Source organism: Ailuropoda melanoleuca, chromosome 6, assembly GCF_002007445.2.
Source record: "Ailuropoda melanoleuca isolate Jingjing chromosome 6, ASM200744v2, whole genome shotgun sequence".
In the NCBI taxonomy this organism is placed as follows: Eukaryota; Metazoa; Chordata; class Mammalia; order Carnivora; family Ursidae; genus Ailuropoda; species Ailuropoda melanoleuca.
Genome location: NC_048223.1, coordinates 104,279,916 through 104,298,829, shown reverse-complemented (window position 1 = coordinate 104,298,829; position 18,914 = coordinate 104,279,916). Strand labels below are relative to the sequence as shown.

At 36.9% G+C, this 18,914-nt stretch overlaps 1 protein-coding gene across 2 annotated transcripts in view; it reads left to right on the top strand.

The window, feature by feature from the left end:
* Nucleotides 1-18,914, top strand: part of PCGF6 (polycomb group ring finger 6) — a 32,016-nt gene that overhangs the window by 10,105 nt on the left and 2,997 nt on the right. The window contains exons 8-9 of one of the 2 annotated variants that reach the window (XM_034663210.1): nt 6,038-6,136; nt 12,371-12,453. In XM_034663210.1, the coding sequence (XP_034519101.1) occupies nt 6,038-6,136; nt 12,371-12,415 (144 nt within the window). In that variant the 3' untranslated portion in view covers nt 12,416-12,453. Of the gene's footprint in view, nt 1-6,037; nt 6,137-12,366; nt 12,454-18,914 lie in introns of both variants that reach the window. The other variant, XM_002913896.3, reaches the window with a different exon arrangement.

The following is an 18,914-nucleotide window of genomic DNA, read 5'->3' as shown; positions in this document are numbered from 1 at the left end:
AGAGAATAACCCCAAATTGGAAACAACCCAAAAATCCATCCACTGGTAAATGGATAAACACAATATGATATGTCCACACAGTGGAGTATTATTTGGCAATTAAAAGGAGTGGAGTACTGATAAATGCTACAACATGGATGAATTTTGAAAATATTATGTTAAATGAAAGAAATCAGGCACAAAAAGACCACATAATGCATGATTCCATTTATGTTAAATGTCTAGAACAGAGAAATTTATAGAAGCGGAAAATTCTATAGATTGGTGGTTGCCAGAGTCTCGGGGGAGAGCGGGAAATTGGGAGTGACTGCTAATTGGTTTGGAGTTTCTTTTTGGGTGATGAAGATATTCTGAAATTAGATAGTGGTGATGAGTTGCACAACTCTGTTTAAATAAACTAAAAACCATTAAATTGTATACTTTAAAATGGTGAATTTAATGATACATGAATTATATCCCAATAAAGCTGTTAAATTTTTAAAAAGTAGCTAAGCAAGATCCAATGGGAACTTTGAATGGAAGTATTGTTTGTAATACATTTAGTGTATACATTTTGAAAGTACAAAAAAATATACTGGTAAAAATAATACATGTAAAAATTAGAATTCATAGTTTGAGTTCATATTTGGTTTTTATATTTTTTCACAAAATCTTTGTTTTATTTTTATTCTCTCTTTAATGACAGCCCTAAAAGCAATAAAATCATTTCCTGCTGGGTAAGAAAATTGAGACAATTGGTGAAATTTGAACATTTACTAGATATTTTCTGATATCAAGGAATTTTAAAGTATGGTAATGGTATCATGTTTTTAAAAAGATCTCTTATCTTTTAGGGATACATACTGAAGTGTTTACAAATGAAATATGTCTGGGGTTTGCACCAAAACAAATCTGGGGAATGGGGGCCAAGAAGTAGTTACAGTGGGAAATGGGTGTGGTGTATTTAAAACAAGATTGGCCTTGAGTTGCTAAAGCTAGGTGATAGGCATATAGAAGTTTGATTATACCATTCTCCCATAGTTTTAAGACATTAAGCTTTCAGTTTTAATTGATGATACAGACGTAATTTGAAGTCCTTATACCTGTGAGAGATGATGAACCTCTTTCAGAAACAAATGATCTTATTAATTCTGCATTTTGTGACGATTTTTACTTTGCTAAAACAGTCTTATACTTTCTTAGTTAATAGATTAGCAATCTTACTGTTTTTCTTTTCATTCTGTCATTTTAACAGAGTTCTAGTTATAGCTTTTGATATTATAGCTTAGTATTCTCTGCTACTTAAAAAGCTGTTTTTATATCTTATCTTTGAGTTTAAGTATGTCTGTCTAGGTGTTGCCTAGTTGTTAAACTTTTTACCATGTAGACCTGTAGCATGAAAGCCATAAATCCTATTTGCCACATTCAATTTCACAGTGTTTCACTAGGCAGTAATCAAGTCCAGATAATTTTTCTAGTCATTTTTTTTAACTTTTAATTACAAAAAAAACCAAAAAAAATTTTTTTTGAGAGAGAAAGAGCACATGTGGGCAAGGGGGGAAGGATAGAGGGAGAGAGAATCCTAAGCAGGCCCCACACGAGCTTGATCTCATGACCCTGAGATCATGATCTTAGCCAAAATCAAGGGTCGGATGCTTAAACCAACTGAGCCACTCAGGCGCCGCATTAATTATGAAAATTTTTAAACATAGTGAAAAGTAGGACCTCCCTGTGTCCATCACCCAGCTTTACCAATTAACTAATGGCCAATTTAATTTCTTCTATACCTCTGTCCACTTCCCTTCTAGTATTATTCTGAAACAAATCCCCAGCATATTTCAGTATTCTTAAAAGAGGAGTCTCTTTTTTTAATGACCATGTATCATACCAAAAAAAAAAAAGTTAAAAAGTGTCAGTGTCATGAAAGATAATAAAGTGGCAGAGCTTTTCTAGATTAAAGGAGATTATAGGAACATGACAACAAAATGCAGTATGTGAGCCTTCATGACATAAGAAAAGTTTTTAAAGGATATTAGTAAGACAGTTTATAAAAGAATTTGGACTATTTAGATAATTGTGGTGTTTTAATGTTCAATTGCCTGAATATATAGTTTCTGTTAATTATATTGTGGTTATATAGGAGAACCCCTTTATTCTGAGAAGATAACTGCTGATATGTTTAGGGGTAAAATATCTGTCTGCAAATAATTCTCATGTGGTCCAACAGAACATTAACATGCACATATACACATATACATATAAATTAGAAGAGATAAAGTGAATATAGCAATATATTAACAGTTTGTAAACTAGGTGAAAGCTATCTGGGTCTTCCTGGTACTATCTTACAACTTTGTAAGTTAGTCATTTTTCAAAAGGTTGGGGATGGCGAATGAAAAAGAAATTAACGATTTCTTACTGTCAAATATCTACTCAGTGTTCAGATTTTTAATTGTCTCAATCATAGTGGGTGTTTTCTCTCTCTCTCTCTTTTCTTTAACACTTTAAAACAAGATCCAGGTAAAGTTCACACATTGTGATTGGTTGATATGTCTTCAGATCTGTAGGTTTTCCATTTCTTTTTTCTTCCAATTCATTGTTGATGAAACCGAGTCATTTGTCCTATAGTTTTCTACAGATTGGGTTTTGATGTTGCATTGCTATGGTATAATTTAGCATGTATTTCTGTCCTCTGTATTTCCCAAAAACTGTTAGTTAAGTCTGAGTGTTGATCACACAGGTTTGATTTGAGGGGAGCAACACTATTTCATAGGTGGTGGTGTTTCTTTCCATCTAGAGGCACATAATGTCTGTTGTCTGGGCCTCTTTATAATGTTAGCAGCCATTGGTGCTCAGTGGCTAAGCCCATTAACTTAATAGGGTTTGGAAAATGATGCTATCATTCCTCCTTTTTTTTTTTTTTAAGATTTTATTTTTAAGTAATCTCTACACCCAATGTGGTGCTTGAACTTACAACCCCAATATCAAGAGTCACATGTTCCACCAAACGGAGCCACCAGGTGCCCCTATCATTCTTTCTTTTATTATTTGAAATACTTCTATAAAGAGAAACTTCCCTTTGTCTGTTTGGTTAGCCAGTGGTATAGTTTATATAGGAAAAGCAGGATAAAAGCTTGATTCTTTCCCTTTACTTACTGAGTTCAGAGTAATGAGTTGGTTCATTAGCATACTCCAGTTATGACCAAATAGGTTCTGTTGTTTTTACTTTAATATGAACTCATGAATTTAAACATATTTGTGATTTAAACCCATTTCATCGAGCCCCCCATCGGGCACCCTGCTCAGCGGGGAGTCTGCTTCTCCCTCTCCTCCTGGCTTGTGCTCTGTCACTATCTCTGGCTCTCTCTCTGTCAAATAAATAAAAAAATCCTTAAAAAAATTTATTTCTAAAATAAATAAGCCCATTTCAGTTATTTTATTTACTGATGTTCAAATTGTCCTTCATAGATATCATAGTCTGTGATATTTTCTTGCTATCTGATATGATAAGATGTTACTTGTACATCTTTTGTCCCCCAGACATGGAATTAGTCCTTTCTCCAAGGTGTCCTAGTTCCTTTTGGTGGTTTTTAAAAATCGGAATCTGGCTACCAAGGGTTCATATAGCTACTGGGTTCATAACTGTTTCTAGGCCTCTTCAGTTGACAGAGATAGGAATTTTTCCAAGGTAAAATATAATTATGAGTTGATACCACCTTTTTAAAAGTTCTTTTTAGTGGTATGCATTGTCTAAAGCCAGAAAATAACCAAATGTCTCTTAAATCTTCCTAGAGACTATCTTAAACTAGCTTATTCAACTTTCTTATCAAATTGACCTTTTGTGTTAGAGACAGCAGGGAAGATTGCTGTGTTTAATTTCAAAGAAGTGTAATTCTGTGGATTTCTTTTTTCCAATTTATTTGCAGATGGTAGGAGGCTATTAGGTATAGCAGAAAAAAATGAGTTCACTAGGTAAGAGCTGGTTTTAGAGCTTTAAATGAAAAAAACAAAAAACAACCCCAAACCAAATTGTTTTCTTAAAAACTGGATGTGAATTATATGGGGGGAAATATCCAGTTAACTTGTGAACCTGGGGCATGAGGACTAACGTTAGCCACCCTAGCTTTGAAAGCCAAGACCAGTTGTTTTCTTTCAGGTATTGGCACATGTCATAATTGTGTTCTGGATAATCTAAACAGTACAGTATTTATAACTTGAGCTAAGTTGGATTAATTTTAACAAACACCTGGGATAAGGTGCTCACCAAGAATTTAAGAAATAAGGGGAATTGGACTGTCCTCTGCTGGTATACCTGAGGTAAGCCCAGGAAATTAGCCTTCAGAAATGCACTGTTTGCCAGACAGGCATAGCTAGATAATTCACAATAGCAGCTTCTTAAGGTCCTTGATGGGATTCTCATGCTCATCAGGCATTGCCACCTACAGTGAGGTATTTTCTTGGGGACTGCACCTGTGGGATGGTTGTACCTCCTCCTCAGGGTGGCTGCCTTAGCGTTCTGAGATGATTCCTGTACCTCCATTAAAAGAACATGAAACTTCGCCATTTTTGTCTAGGTTATATCAGTATCCCATGGTGATTATTAGGCCCTCTATAAGAGTCGAATTCTTTTTACATTAAGCGTAAAATGGTCACAATATGCCAGTAGTAACTATGTGCCAGGAATTAATAGGTATCTACATACATCAACTCACTTTCCTCTTGATAAATTTATGAGGTGTAGTAGGTGCTATTATCTCTTTTACAAATGGGAACAGAAAGGTTCAGCAACTTGCCTAAAGACTTAGAGCTAGAAAATGGCAGAACCCCAACTCTATAGCCAAGCGGTCTGTTTCTGGAATACCTGCACTAAACACTTAGGCTACCTGCTACACTGTGGTAATAAGAGATAGCTTTATGGTAAGGAAGGATCTTAAGAAACCGCATTATAGGTAGGAAAGCTGGACACTGTTACATATGAAACAAGTGTTGCCTGACCTAAGTCCTCTGGTAGCCATTTTGGGCTCCCTGTCTTTCAGTGTTGAAAACACTGCTCATGTTTTCCTAAAAGGTACCCTTTTAGTTCTCATTACCTCAACTTTTCATTTGTATTAGATAGTAGCATCCTTAAAACTGCCTCAGAGACAGAGTAGCTGGTTAAGCGTTAGTTTCTGCTTTAAAACCCTGAGGCCTCTCCACCTGTCACCTTAGACCATTGGATCCGATTCCAGCCACATGTCTAGATGTTAATCTTTTTATTTTCCCCTTAAAAAAGAAAAACCTGTATTATGGAAAATTTTGCACTCATACAAAAGTAGACAGAATTGTAAAATGAATGCCCATGTAGACAACTCAGCTTCAGTAATTATAAACTGATGGCTAGTCTCACTTCATCTATATCTTCACCACTTATAATATCAAAACAAATCCCAGATTATATATCATTTTTATCAGTAAATAATTAGATTTATTTCTAAAAGATAAGGACTTTTTACAAACATAATAATGATACTACAGTTTTAAAAACGAACAGCAATTCCTTAATCAAATATGCACATGCTATTTAAATTTCCTAGGTTATCTCATGAAAATTATTCTATAGGTTTGTTTAAATCAGGACCCAAATAAGATCCATACATTGTAATTGGTTGGCATATCTCTTATTTATGTTCCTTACATCTGTTTTAGTCTAGAAGTTCATCCTGCATCTTGTTCTTTTTTTTTTTTTCTTGCAGTTTTTTTGTTGAAGAAACTAGATTGTTTTAGACATAATTTAGTCTTAGGTATTCTTTCTCTGTCAATAAATTTTGCTCTGAGTTTTATTTTTGATGAGGTATTAAAATAAACCAGCAAGTCTTTCTATTAAAAAATTATTGCTATATTTTTCAGAGAGGGGAAGCTAAGCAAAAATTCTTTTTTTTTCTTTGCTAGGTAAATTAGCTTAAATTTCATAGTAGCTTTTCTCATAAATCTGTTGAACATCTTTGCTTTTAAAATTTGCTTTATGATTTAAACATTTTACGCATATTTATTCTGAAAATATTTATGTTTATTTATGTAGCCGTTGGAGAAGAAGTTTGTCCGAGTTTCAGGAGAAGCAACTATTGGGCATGTAGAAAAATTCCTCAGAAGAAAAATGGGTCTTGATCCAGCTTGTCAGGTAGAGTACATGTGTGTAAAAGGACAGATGAAGTTGTGAGATCACCTTTAGCACACTGAAGAAAAAACTGTCTCTAGGATTTCATGCTGTGGCTTTTGTTTTATGATATGTAGATACTGTAAATGTTCATTATATTGGTACACAGTGATTCCAGCACCACTTGAATCACATTTATGTTTCTGCTTCTGCCTGCTACTGATGACCACCTGTAAGTGTCAGAGAAGAGCTGAGGATATAAACCTCAGTTCCCCTCTTTGGTAGTAGTGTAACAGATTATCTCTTATCCATGCACTTCTCTTCAGAGGACATCTTTACATTTATAACAGGCTGGCTCCAAGATAACCTAGAAAAGTGAAGTAGCTATCTAATATGAGCCCTATTTGGTTTTTGAGCATTAGAAAAGATTTCCCATTCTAGCTATGTAATTTGTCCTTGTTGTAAAGTGGAAACTCGAACCTCATATTGTTGAACATAATATAGAATGTGGGCCAATAACAATTCACATTTATATAGTTTTCCTTTTTTATTACTTAAATTTTAAAGGGGTTTTTGTTATTCTCCATCATGTGTAAAATTTCGTAAAATAATTTTTATATAAAACACCTATTTGCTGTTAATTAATCTAACTGGTATTTTAAAAGCTGGCTGAAAGTTTAGTAGTGTTTTTAGTACTGTATTTATAGGTACTAAATAAATGTCTAATCCAGAGAAATGTGACTTCTCTTACTGAGTTTGACATAATGCTGGCTGTATCTCATGGCAACTAGAAACTGGAATGACTTATCTGAAACTTTGTAGCCATAGCTTACTTGAGGTTATTCCTTGTCTTTTGGTTAGAAATTGGTAGCTGTTTAGAGACCTCTGGACAAAGAATTGTGAGTGATCCCCTTAACAGTCTGTTTCTTTCTTTCTTTTTGTTTTTTTTAAGATTTCATTTATTCATTTGACAGAGAGAGAGAGAGCACAAGTAGGCAGAGTGCAGGCAGAGGGAGAGGGAGAAACAGGCTCCCTGCTGAGCAGAGAGCCCGACGTGAGGCTCAATCCCAGGACCCTGGAATCATGACCTGAGCCAAAGGTAGACGTTTAACCAAATGAGTCACTCAGGCACCCCAACAGCCTATTATTTCTAAAAACAGAAGACTTGCACCTGATTATATAGAATAACTTAAGAAGTGCCACCCAAGAGGGCTTTCTTAGGGTGCAGATTATTTCTTCTGTGTCTAGATACTGATCAGAACACAATTAGCGTTTATAAGTTTTACATTGGTGTTTTAAAAAACGTGGTTGCAGGGCACCTGGGTGGCTCAGTCAGTTGAGTGTCTGACTCTTGATTTCGGCTCAGGTCACGATCTCAAGGTTATGAGATGGAGTCCCTCATTGGGCTCTGTGCTGGGCGTGGAGCCTGCTTAAGATTCTCTCTCCCTTAGGGCGCCTGGATGGCTCAGTTGGTTAAGCATCTGTCTTCAGCTCAGGTCATTATCCCAGGGTCCTGGGATTGAGCCCTACGTCAGGCTCTCTGCTAAGTGGGGAGCATGCTTCTCCCTCTCCATTTCCTTCTGCCTCCCACTCCCCCTGCTTGTGCTCTCTCTCTCTCCGTCAAATAAATAAAAATCTTTAAAAAAGAAAAAGATTCTCTCTCCTCCTGCCCCTCCCCTCCACCCCTCTCTAAAAAAAAAAAAAAAAATTGCGGTTGCCAAATTGACTATACTGTGTAAAAATGTGGGGGTTTTTTTCATATCAGAATTCAAGGCTTTTAGCATTTTGAAATAAAATTATATAAAATCTGTTTCAACATTTAATTTTCTCTGTCATCTCTTGGCTCTCTAGATAGATATTTCTTTCGTATTCAGGTAATATATAGCTGGTAACACTCATAAATTACTATTTCACCAAAATGTTGAAATAATGGAACAGAGAATTATCAAATGTGAAGCTATTGTGACTAAAATTGTTTAGACCTTCTAAATTCAGGAGAGAATAAGCAAGAGTTACTTCTAATATGAGTGGAACATTGAACTAGTTAACCATTAATCAAAATAAAATGATTGGCCAACCCAGTCACTTGAGCCTGCTATGCTCACCTTCTTTAAACCAGTTATTCCTGAGTAGGAAATGTGTGCTTTGTTTACAGATATGTGACCTTCATTTATGGTTATTTACTAGCAGGAATGGATGATGACTACAGGACTGTTAAATGCTAAACTACCTTTCAAGTTATTTGTGGCAGATCAAAATAAAAAAGGAAGACAATTCTGAAAGTTAATAAAATACAAATCATGTATTCTTAAGAGATTTAAGTTAAAATTCAAAATTATAAATCAATAATTGTCTGAATAGATTACATCACCTAGAGACCTCAGTGCCTCTGGATTACCATGGTTGAGTTAGTGGTGTTTTGAATTCATATATGTCTTATTTTTATTTTGTTTTATAGTTATTCTTGTGTTGTGTTCCTTTGTGCGTTGTTTGGTCTTAGATCTTACTTTGCTTTTATGAAATGAGACTTAGAAAATAAACATCACATTGATCACTAAAAATTCTTCATATAAAAGAAGTGATACTAGATTTTGTGGTTAATCCTGCCATAATTCTCTTAAAAGATAGGCTACTTTTATTATTATTTATTTAGTATATGACTTTAACCTTACTATTAAATTGTTTCCAAATCATTTTTTTAACAGACTCTAATGTATCATATGGTGTATCCCTACCATTTACTTATTACCTATTGAAAATTAAATTGAGCATCTATATACTTGGCCATAAGAATACAAAGATGAGACAGAAAATTCATGCCACGCAGGGACTAGGTTGTGTGGGAAAGATACACAATAAAACAACGGAATGACAGTAGGATACGGTGAGTGCAACAAGAGCACAAGAATGATTTAACTCTGGAGGAGTCAAAGAATGGACTTGAAGAGTGGATAGGAATTTACCAAAGAAAAAAGAACTTTCTATCAAAGAAAAGAACAAGTGTGACACTAGCTCATTCATTGAAAAATCCTATCTTAGAATCTGTAGTGTGATCTTGCCTGTAAAAACAAACAAACAAACAGGTTTTATAAATAAATAAAAAGATACAGGTTTTTCTTGCCTTAAGACTACCCTCACATTCTGATTTCTGCTCTGAGATTCAGAAATATGCTTATCCTTTCTATCTGAGACTTGATACTCCAGAGGGTAGAAAGGTTGTACAGAAAAAGAGTTAATAAAGCCGACTTAAGGCTACTATCTTTAGAAGGGCCTGCTTACAAGGTTAGCCTTGCCTAGCATCTAGGAAATTGACCTGCAAAAAGTTTCCTACAGTAATAGGAAAAGTCCCCTAATAAGGGTGTCACATTGTGCCTAGACTGTACAGTGGGTCTATAATGAATACCAGCTTTCTTTCTGGGAGTCTGGAATTACTAGTTGCTAGGCAGAGAATGCCAACATGAACAGCCCTCAGTAAAAATCTATACTCCAAGCTTCAAATTGGCTTCCCTGGGTAGGAACATTGTACAAGTTGGCGGAGTTTCCAGTGCTAGGAAAAGGAGTGCTGTGGGTGTGTCTTTTCCTAAACTAAGGTGGGGGAGGGTGTGCATAGGAAGCCTGTGCATGAATTTGTCGAGACTCCACCTAGATCTTTTTCCCTTACTGATCTGACCATGTATTTTTGCTGTCTTTCGTGAGTCCATCTGGCAAATTACCAAAATGTGGGTCATGTTTGTGGGAACTTCAGAGATCTGACTCTGTTTGAGTGTGGTAATTTATGAAATATTTGCAGTCAGGTGACTTTTAAAAATCAATATGTAAAATTGGAAGCAATTTAAATATTTATCAAAGGAATGGGTACATAAAGTATGATATATTCATATAATGTAATACTATGTAGCTATTTTTAAAAATATTTTATTTATTTATTACTTGAGAGAGAGAGTACCTGAGAGGGGGTAGGGTCAGAGGGAGAAGCAGACTCCCCACTGAGCAGGGAGCCCCATGCGGGACTCAGTCCTGTTGTGACCTGAGCCGAAGGCAATCACTTAACCAACTGAGCCACCCGGGCCCCCTTGTAGTTTTTTGGTTTTTTTTTTTTTAAGATTTTATTTATTTATTTGAGAGAGAGAGAGAGCACAAGCCAGGAGGAGAGGCAGAGGGAGAAATAGACACCCCACTGAGCAGGGAGCCTGATGCAGGACTCGATCCCAGGACGGATCATGACCTGAGCCGAAGGCAGACACTTAACTGACTGAGCCACCCAGGCGCCCCCACTATGTAGCTATTAAAGAGAACTGTGTACTTCAAAGATGTCCGTGGTATATTAAGGTTTTTTGTTTTGTTTTTTAAATAAGTTGTAGAACAATTTATGTGGTATAATCCCATTTTTAAAAAACAAAACAAGAAACCTGCATGGACACATAGCATCTAGGACCATACACATCAAAATGTTAGTAACTGGCCAACTTCTGGGGGTTAAGATTAAATTAGAAAAGAAAAATTTGGTAACCAAACCCTAACTGTACGCCATGTGGTGAGGCTCACAAAGAGTGGTGTTCTTGGATTGCCGAATACTCAGTCCAAACACAGTGATAGTTCCCAGATTCTTTACTTTTTCATGGACCTGTGTTCTGTGCTCAAGATACGCAGTCATTGCGTTTAAGTCATTTCGCAAACAAGTATTGGTCTGCCAATCTTGAAACTAGTAAGTGTGAAACACAAAAGTTGGTACTAATCAGAGTTTATGATATAGCATGGGTGTTGACAAACTCTGACCCATGGGTCAAATCTAGCCTGCCATCTGTTTTTATAAATAAAATTTCATTGACCATAGCCATACTAAGGCTGTTTTCATGCTCTAGTGGTAGATCGAGTAGATATGACAGAGATCCTATGGCCTACAGAGCCAAAATATCTATTATCTAGCCTTTTATAGAAAAAGTTTGCCAACCCCTGACACGCACTTAGGCTTTGGAGAAAGATAGACCTGGGGACAGACCTGGATTTAGATCTGGACTTTGCTAGTTACTAGCTTTGTGGCCTTAGGAAAGTTAAATGTCTCTACCTCTTAGTATTCCTTTCTGTAAAATGGGAATTATAATACGTAGCTCACAAGAATGAAGATTAGATTAAGTCACATACGTCAAATATGTAGTATAACATATGGTATACATAGTAGCTTCCCAGAAATGCAACTGCTTTCACTGTCCTTCCTCATCCTTGGTTAAGGTTTTAGGAAAATTAACAGGTTGGCAGTGTGTGGGATTTTTAGAGTAAACAGAATTTGAAAGTAGGAAATCTGGTTAAGAGGTGGTGTGGTTTCTGCGTTAAGCCTTGGGGCAGCAGCTGAAAGGATGGTATGAACTCCAAGAGGTATTGTGGCAAAAGAAGCCATAGGACTTGGTAACTGACTGCATGTGAGAAGAAATGGAAAGGAGAAATAAGAGTCAGAGGTGATACTCTATTCTGGTTTAGAGGACAAGGAGAAATGTCATGCTGTAAACTAAACAGGGACATTAGGAGATGTAGCCAATGAAGGGATCTGTATTAATAAGACGTCAAGGACCTGACCCCATTTTAAGGCAGTGGGAAAGGAGAACTCATTGCAAGACAAAGAAAGATTAAAGATTTGCATTTTTGTCTTAGGAAGTAAGTATACCAGAATCTTAACTACCATATAGTATGTAACTATACAACATCATTATTTCTAGAGTATTCAGTGTAAAAGTAGATTTATCTTAGAGCTTTGATATTACTAAAGAACTAAAGCGATCTTAAGATGTTGCATCCATAAAATAGTTCCTTTATTGTGTACTTTATGTCAGCGTTAGACTCTCCTTTGTTGGAAAATGAGAGATATTCCTTATAAGATAATTATTCAAATAACTAGAGATTGCGTTTTTAAGTATTATATACCCTTTTAATCATTTTATCAGGGAACGTAAAAAAATGTACCTTCCTGTGCCACCTTTATGCTGAATATATCAAATGTGATTTTACTTGTTCTCAAAGATTGAAGGAAATCATTTTGAGTATCTGCTATACTATGCTATTGTCCTGCAGTGTCTTCTAATGCTCCTTCCATTTTACTTTATTTTTGTAGCAAGTTTCTAAAACTCTGTTTTGAGAGTGTTTTATCAGTCTAAAATAAAATAGCAAAGTCTGGTCTGGAAATAATTATGTTGGTTTTTCTTAATATTTTCACATGGTTTTTTGAAGCAGGAAGGCAATCTGATATTCTTACTTGCCCGTAGGTAGATATCATCTGTGGTGATCACTTGTTGGAGCAGTATCAAACTCTAAGGGAAATTCGACGTGCGATCGGTGATGCAGCAATGCAGGTGGGTCTTAGGCTTTGTCATGCTTCTGCCTAACAGGGAAGTTATGTAGTGAAAGAAATGTTACCAGCATTACTTGGACTATAACTAGTAAAGCTAATATTTATCGAATGCTTACTGCGTGTCAGGCACTTTTCTAAACGGTTTATATGGTTTAGCTCTTTTATTACTCATATTTCTGTCTTTGTGTGTGAACAGGTTTTTATCTCTCTTTAGTGTACATTGAGAAGTGGAATCACTGGCTCATATGGTAACTCTGTGTTTAAACTTTTGAGGAACTGTTAAGACCGTTTCCAAAGCAACATCACCATTTTATAATCCCATTAGCAATGTATATGGTTCCAGTTTCCCTAGATGCTTGCCAACACTCACTGTCTATTTTTTTGATTACAGCCATCCTTTTGGGTATGCAGTGGTGTCTCATCGTGGTTTTGATTTCATTTCCTTGTTGAATAATCATGTTGAGGATCTTTTCATGTGTTATTGGCCATTTGTGTACCTTCTTTGAAGAAATTTCTATTTAGATCCTTTGCTCATTTTTAAAAATTGGAGTTTTTGTCTTTTTATGTTGAGTTGTAAGAGTTCTTCATAAATCCTAAATGCTAGTCCATCACTATCAGATATATGATTTGTAAAAATTTTCTCTCATTCAGTGAGTTGTCTTTTCATTTCCTTTGTGGTGACCCTTGAAACACAAAAGTTTTTGATTAGAATGAAGTCCATTTTAATCTATTTTTCCTTTTGTTCCTCTGTGTTTGGTGTCATATCTAAGAAACCATTGCCTAATCCAAGATCATAAATATTTACACCTCTGTTTACTGTAGATTAATTTTGTTTATTCTAGAATGTCATATGGAATCATAGATCATGTACTCTTCTGTGTCTGGTACCTTTCTGGTACCTTTCATTCAGCATACATTTTGAAACTTATCCATGTGGTTGCATGTAGCAATAATTTGTTCCTTTTTATTGCTGCATAGTATTTCATCATATGACATGCCATATTTTATCATTTTCCTATTCATGGACACCTGAGCTATTTCCAGTTTTTGGCTAATACAAGTAAAGTAGCTATAAACAGTCTTATACAAGTATATTTTTTTCTTTTCTTCCTCTTCCTTGTCTTCTGTTTTAACTCTTTTTTTTAAGAACCTATGCTTTCACTTATTTTGGATAAATAAGTAGGAGTGGAATTGCCAGATCATAGGAAAGGTGTATGTTTTGTTTGATAGGAAACAAAGAATCGGTATTTTTTTTAAAGATTTTATTTATTTGAGAGAGGGAGAATGAGAGAGAGAGAGACAGAGCATGAGAAGGGGGAGGGTCAGAGGGAGAAGCAGACACCCTTTTGAGCAGAGAGCCCAACACTGGACTTGGTCCTGGGACTCCAGGATCATGACCTGAGCCAAAGGCAGTTGCTTAACCGACTCAGCCACCCAGGCACCCCAGACTTGGTATATTTTGATGATTTTTGTGACTGCTTTACCACTAACCTATAAAGAACTATTGCTGAAATTTCTGCAGCCTTAACAATTAGTCTATTGTGGAGAATTTTATTTAATTTTTTTGCTTTTTTTTTTTTTTTTTACTAATTTGCTACAGATTTCCTTGAACCCACCACTTGGACTTAATGAGTGTTAACACTTCACTCTTTCAGATAGAAAGATGTAAAATTTTCATCATTTTATTTTATTTATTTTATTTTTTTTAAAAGATTTTATTTATTTATTTGACAGAGAGCAAGCACATGCACAAGCAGGGGGAGTGGCAGTGGGAGTGGCAGTGGGAGTGGGAGTGGCAGTGGGAGGAGCAGGCTCCCCTGGGGAGCCTGACACAGGGCTCGATCCCAGGACCCCAGGATCACGACCTGAGCCACTCAAGTGCCCCTATTTTATTTATTTATTTATTTAGAGAGAGAGAGCGTGTTCAAGGGGGGAGGGAGAGAGGGCATCTCAAGCAGACTCTGTGCTGGCACAGAGCCCCATGCAGGGCTTGATCTCACAACCCTGAAATCACAACCTAGCTGAAATCAAGAGGCAGACTCTTAACCAACTGAGCCGCCCAGACGTCCCAAAATTTTTTATCATTTTAAACAGAGATTTGAAACAAACAAGGCAAAGTGTTAATACTCAATAAAACTGAGTACTGGTTACAAAGGTGTTATATTAATCTTTGTACTTTGAAAAATTTTTAAACCTTCAGAAAAGTCGTAGGAGTAGTACAATGAACACTCGTCTATGCTTTACCTGGATTAACCAGTTTTAACAGTTAGGATTCCATTTGGGAAACAGAACCAATATGAATGTTAGGGAATAAGGGATTATATCCTAAAACATTTGTAGGGGCTGGTGAAAAAGTGTGTGGAAAGATATTGCCTGTGGACCAGTAGTCATTGTAAATCAACAGGGCACCAATTGGAAGAAAAGATAGACATAAAGTGGGTAATAGTGAGAATAAACTGGAACCTGTAAGGAGAAACTGGGATGTGTGTCTCATCATTTCCATCTTCAGTGACATGGGTGATCTATAGACAAAGCTGGTGGTCTTTGGCCCAAAATGCAGAGAGGCTGAAGGTGGAGCTCTTGGGGGAGCAAGAGGAGTTAGTTGCAGGCCTGGCAGCTGCCCTATATCTACAATGCAAGCCAGCGTTCCAGCAGCAATGTGTATAGAGGCGGGTCGGGCATCCGGCGCCCTGTAATGACCTGAGCATAATGGCTTCTGCCTCCTTCCAGTGTGCAGTCTTGTACAAATCTCTGTTGGCTAACTCAAAAGGGAAGGGAATTCTGGGAAATATAGTTCCAGTTCGGCTAAGTTGACCTACCAGAATGCAAAAGAACCAGCTAAAATGAAAAAGACTCGGAGTTAAGTGTTTGTGTGGATGTGGAATGACTAAAATTTATATACATTGGTAGTGGGAATGTGAACTGATTTGATCACTCTGGAATTCTGCTGGTAGTATCTACTAAAGTCATGTATATATACCCCACTCCCCCAGCGATTCCATTCCTGAGTATAGATTAATAGAAATGAATATTATGTCCACCACAAGACATGTACAAGGTAGTTTATAATAGCTTTATACATGATCGCCACAAACTAGAAGCAACCCAGATGTCCAACAAAGAATGAGTAAAAAGTTCTGGCATATACATACAATTAAATACAACTACCATATGCAGCAACATGGAATCACACAGATAATAGTGAGCAAAAGAGAATACAGTTGATAATCATTATTCATGGATTCCGTATTTGTAGATTTGCTTATTTATTCTTTTTTTTTTTTTAAGATTTTATTTATTTATTTGACAGAGATAGAGACAGCCAGCGAGAGAGGGAACACAAGCAGGGGGAGTGGGAGAGGAAGAAGCAGGCTTATAGCAGAGGAGCCTGATGTGGGCCTCGACCCCATAACGCCGGGATCACGCCCGGAGCCGAAGGCAGATGCTCAACCGCTGTGCCACCCAGGCGCCCCAGATTTGCTTATTTATTAACGTTTTATTGTAACCCCCAAATTAATACTAATAGCTATTTCATAGCCATTCACGGTTTTTCATAACCTTTTTAATGGTATTTGGATTTTTTAAAGAAATCACAAATTTTGTAATTTTGCTAATGAACTTTTATGTGATTGAGTATTGGAAAGATGCTGCAAGGCTGATTGTTCATTGCTGTGATATTACAGGTTGTAATTATACTTCAGTTATATGGGTACACTGTAGTTGTGATAACAGTTTGTCAGAGTAGCAAAAGTAATAAGCAATACAATGATTAAAGACCATTAGTTTTTTAAATGGCTGTCATTATTAACTTGAATTTTATGTGTGATTTACAAAGAAGAAAGAGGACTTAGTCACTTTTCTGTTTCTTTGAAAAAGTAACTGGCTTTTCCTTGAGCAACAGTTCTCTTATTTCCATAAAGAACACGACGATGTATGAAATATAATTATTTTTGCAGTACAGCCAGCTTGGTGATGGAATGAAATGGTGTTAGGACTTAGTGAAAAAAAAGTCTTGAAGTTATTTGGGTTCGAAAGCAAAAAGAAAAAGGGAAATCCATTGATCAGCCTGCCAGGCTGATTGAGGAACGTTTATGATATGGAATCTCAGAAAAAGACAGTACTACTAATAATTAACATTTCTTGAGCCCTTACTGAATGCTACTATATTCTAGGTGCAGAAGAACATGTGTTGTCTTTTTTTTTTTTTTAAGATTTTATGTAAGTAATCTCTATACCCAATGTGGGGCTCAAACTTACCACCCCAAGATCAAGTCTCCACCAGCTGAGCCAGCCAGGCACCCCAAAACACGTATCATCTTGTGTAAACCTCACAACAACCGGGGTGCCTGGGTAGCACAGTCGTTAAGCGTCTGCCTTCGGCTCAGGGTGTGATCCCGGCATTCCGGGATCGAGTCCCGCATTGGGCTCCTCCGTTGGGAACCTGCTTCTTCCTCTCCCACTCCCCCTGCTGTGTTCCTTCTCTCGCTGGCTATCTCTCTGTCACATAAAAATAAATAAATTCTTTTAAAAAAGAAAACAAAACCTCACAACAACCTTAAGAGATAACAATTATTTCCTTTTTTCTATTTATTTTTTTAAGATTTATTTATTTATTTTAGAGAGTGAGAGAGCTTGAGCATATGCAAGTGGGGGGCAGGGGGGCAGAGGGAGAAGGAGAGAAGCAAACCCTCTACTGAGCATGGAGCCTCACACAGGGCTTGATCCCATGACCCCAAGATCATGACCCAAGCAGAAACCGAGAACCAGATGCTCAACTGGCTGAGCCACCGAGGCACCCCTCCTTTTTTCTGTTTTAAAATACTATTTTGAGATAATTTAAGACTTAGAGGAAAGTTGCAAAAATAGTACTGAAAGTCCCTATGTAGATATCACCCAGCATCCTTTAGTATTAACATCTTGCATGACCATGGTACAATCATCAAAACTAAGAAACTGACATTGTTACAATACTAATTATGAAACTGCAGACATTGGGTTTTGCTAGTTTTCCCGCTATTGTCCTTTCTCTGTCCTAGGATCCACATTGTATTTAGTTGTCATGTTTCCTTGTCTTCTTCCGGTTTTCCAGTCCTTCCCTGTTTTCATGACTGATACTTTTGAAGAGTACTGGCCAGTTATTTTATAAACTGTCCTTTGTTTGGGCTTGTCAGATGTTTTCTCATGACTGGATTGAGACTATGCATTTTTGGCAAGAATGCCATACATGTGATGTGCCCTTCTCAGAGTATCATCAGGAGGTATTTAATACTGATAGGTCTTTCTCTTTATAAGTAGTAATATCTTGGGGGGGGATACTTCGAAACTGCGCAGATAGCCTGCTTCTCCTCAAACGTTGCCGTCTATTCTAACATCCAGTGGTGGATCTTAGTTTAGAAAACTGGCATACGGAGGTTAAGTATCTTGTCCAGGGTCACTTGGCTAGTTGGTGGTAGAGTCAAGATTCAACTCTTGAAAAAAATTAAACTTAAGTACGGGCTCTTAGGACACCAGAGTGGCTCAGTTGGTTAAGCATCCGCCTTCAGCTCAGGTCATGATCTCAGGGTCCTAGGATTGAACCCCACATGGGACTCTTTCCTCAGCTGGGAGCCTGCTTCTCCCTCTCCCTCTGCCCCTCCCCCCTGCTTGTATGCTCTCTCTCTTTCTCTCTCTCTAATAAATAAAATCTTTAGAAAAAAAAAAAGTCAGGCTCTTAACATTTCAGGTGATTATTTTATTTATTGTTAACATGTTTTTTGGAAATAAAAATGATTGTCTTTTTAAAAATTAAGCTTCCTGGGGTGCCTGGGTGGCACAGCGGTTAAGCGTCTGCCTTTGGCTCACGGCGTGATCCTGGCGTTGTGGGATCGAGCCCCACATCAGGCTCCTCCGCTATGAGCCTGCTTCTTCCTCTCCCACTCCCCCTGCTTGTGTTCCCTCTCTTGCTGGCTGTCTCTATCTCTGTCGAATAAATAAATAAAATCTTTAAAAAAAAATAAAAAAATAAAAATTAAGCTTTCTTGAATAAAAATATAAGAAACTAGGAGTAAAATCCCAAAGTCAGTGGAGTGGGTAAAAAATATTACTTCAAAAAATATTTACAAACCACTATTCTAGACACATAGGGAAATTCAGAGATGAGCAAGTCCCTGAACTTAAATAATCTGTGATACAGTTAATGTCCTCACTGACAGCAGTGTAAGTTTCATGGAGTCTCGGGACATCTTAGCTTTCAGTGGGAAAGCTAGGATTCAAGACTTGAGGGAGAGAATGATAGGAGCTGAGATCTGGGCAGCCGGAATAAAACCATTTGTAGGACTTTATAGGCCATAGTATGAACTTTGGATTTTAATTGAGTTGGGTGGGAAATGATTGATTGTAGAGATTTAAGCCAAATAGTAAAGTGACCTGTTCTGACTTACATTTTGCAGACTCATTCTGGTTGGATAGTTTAAGAAGACCATG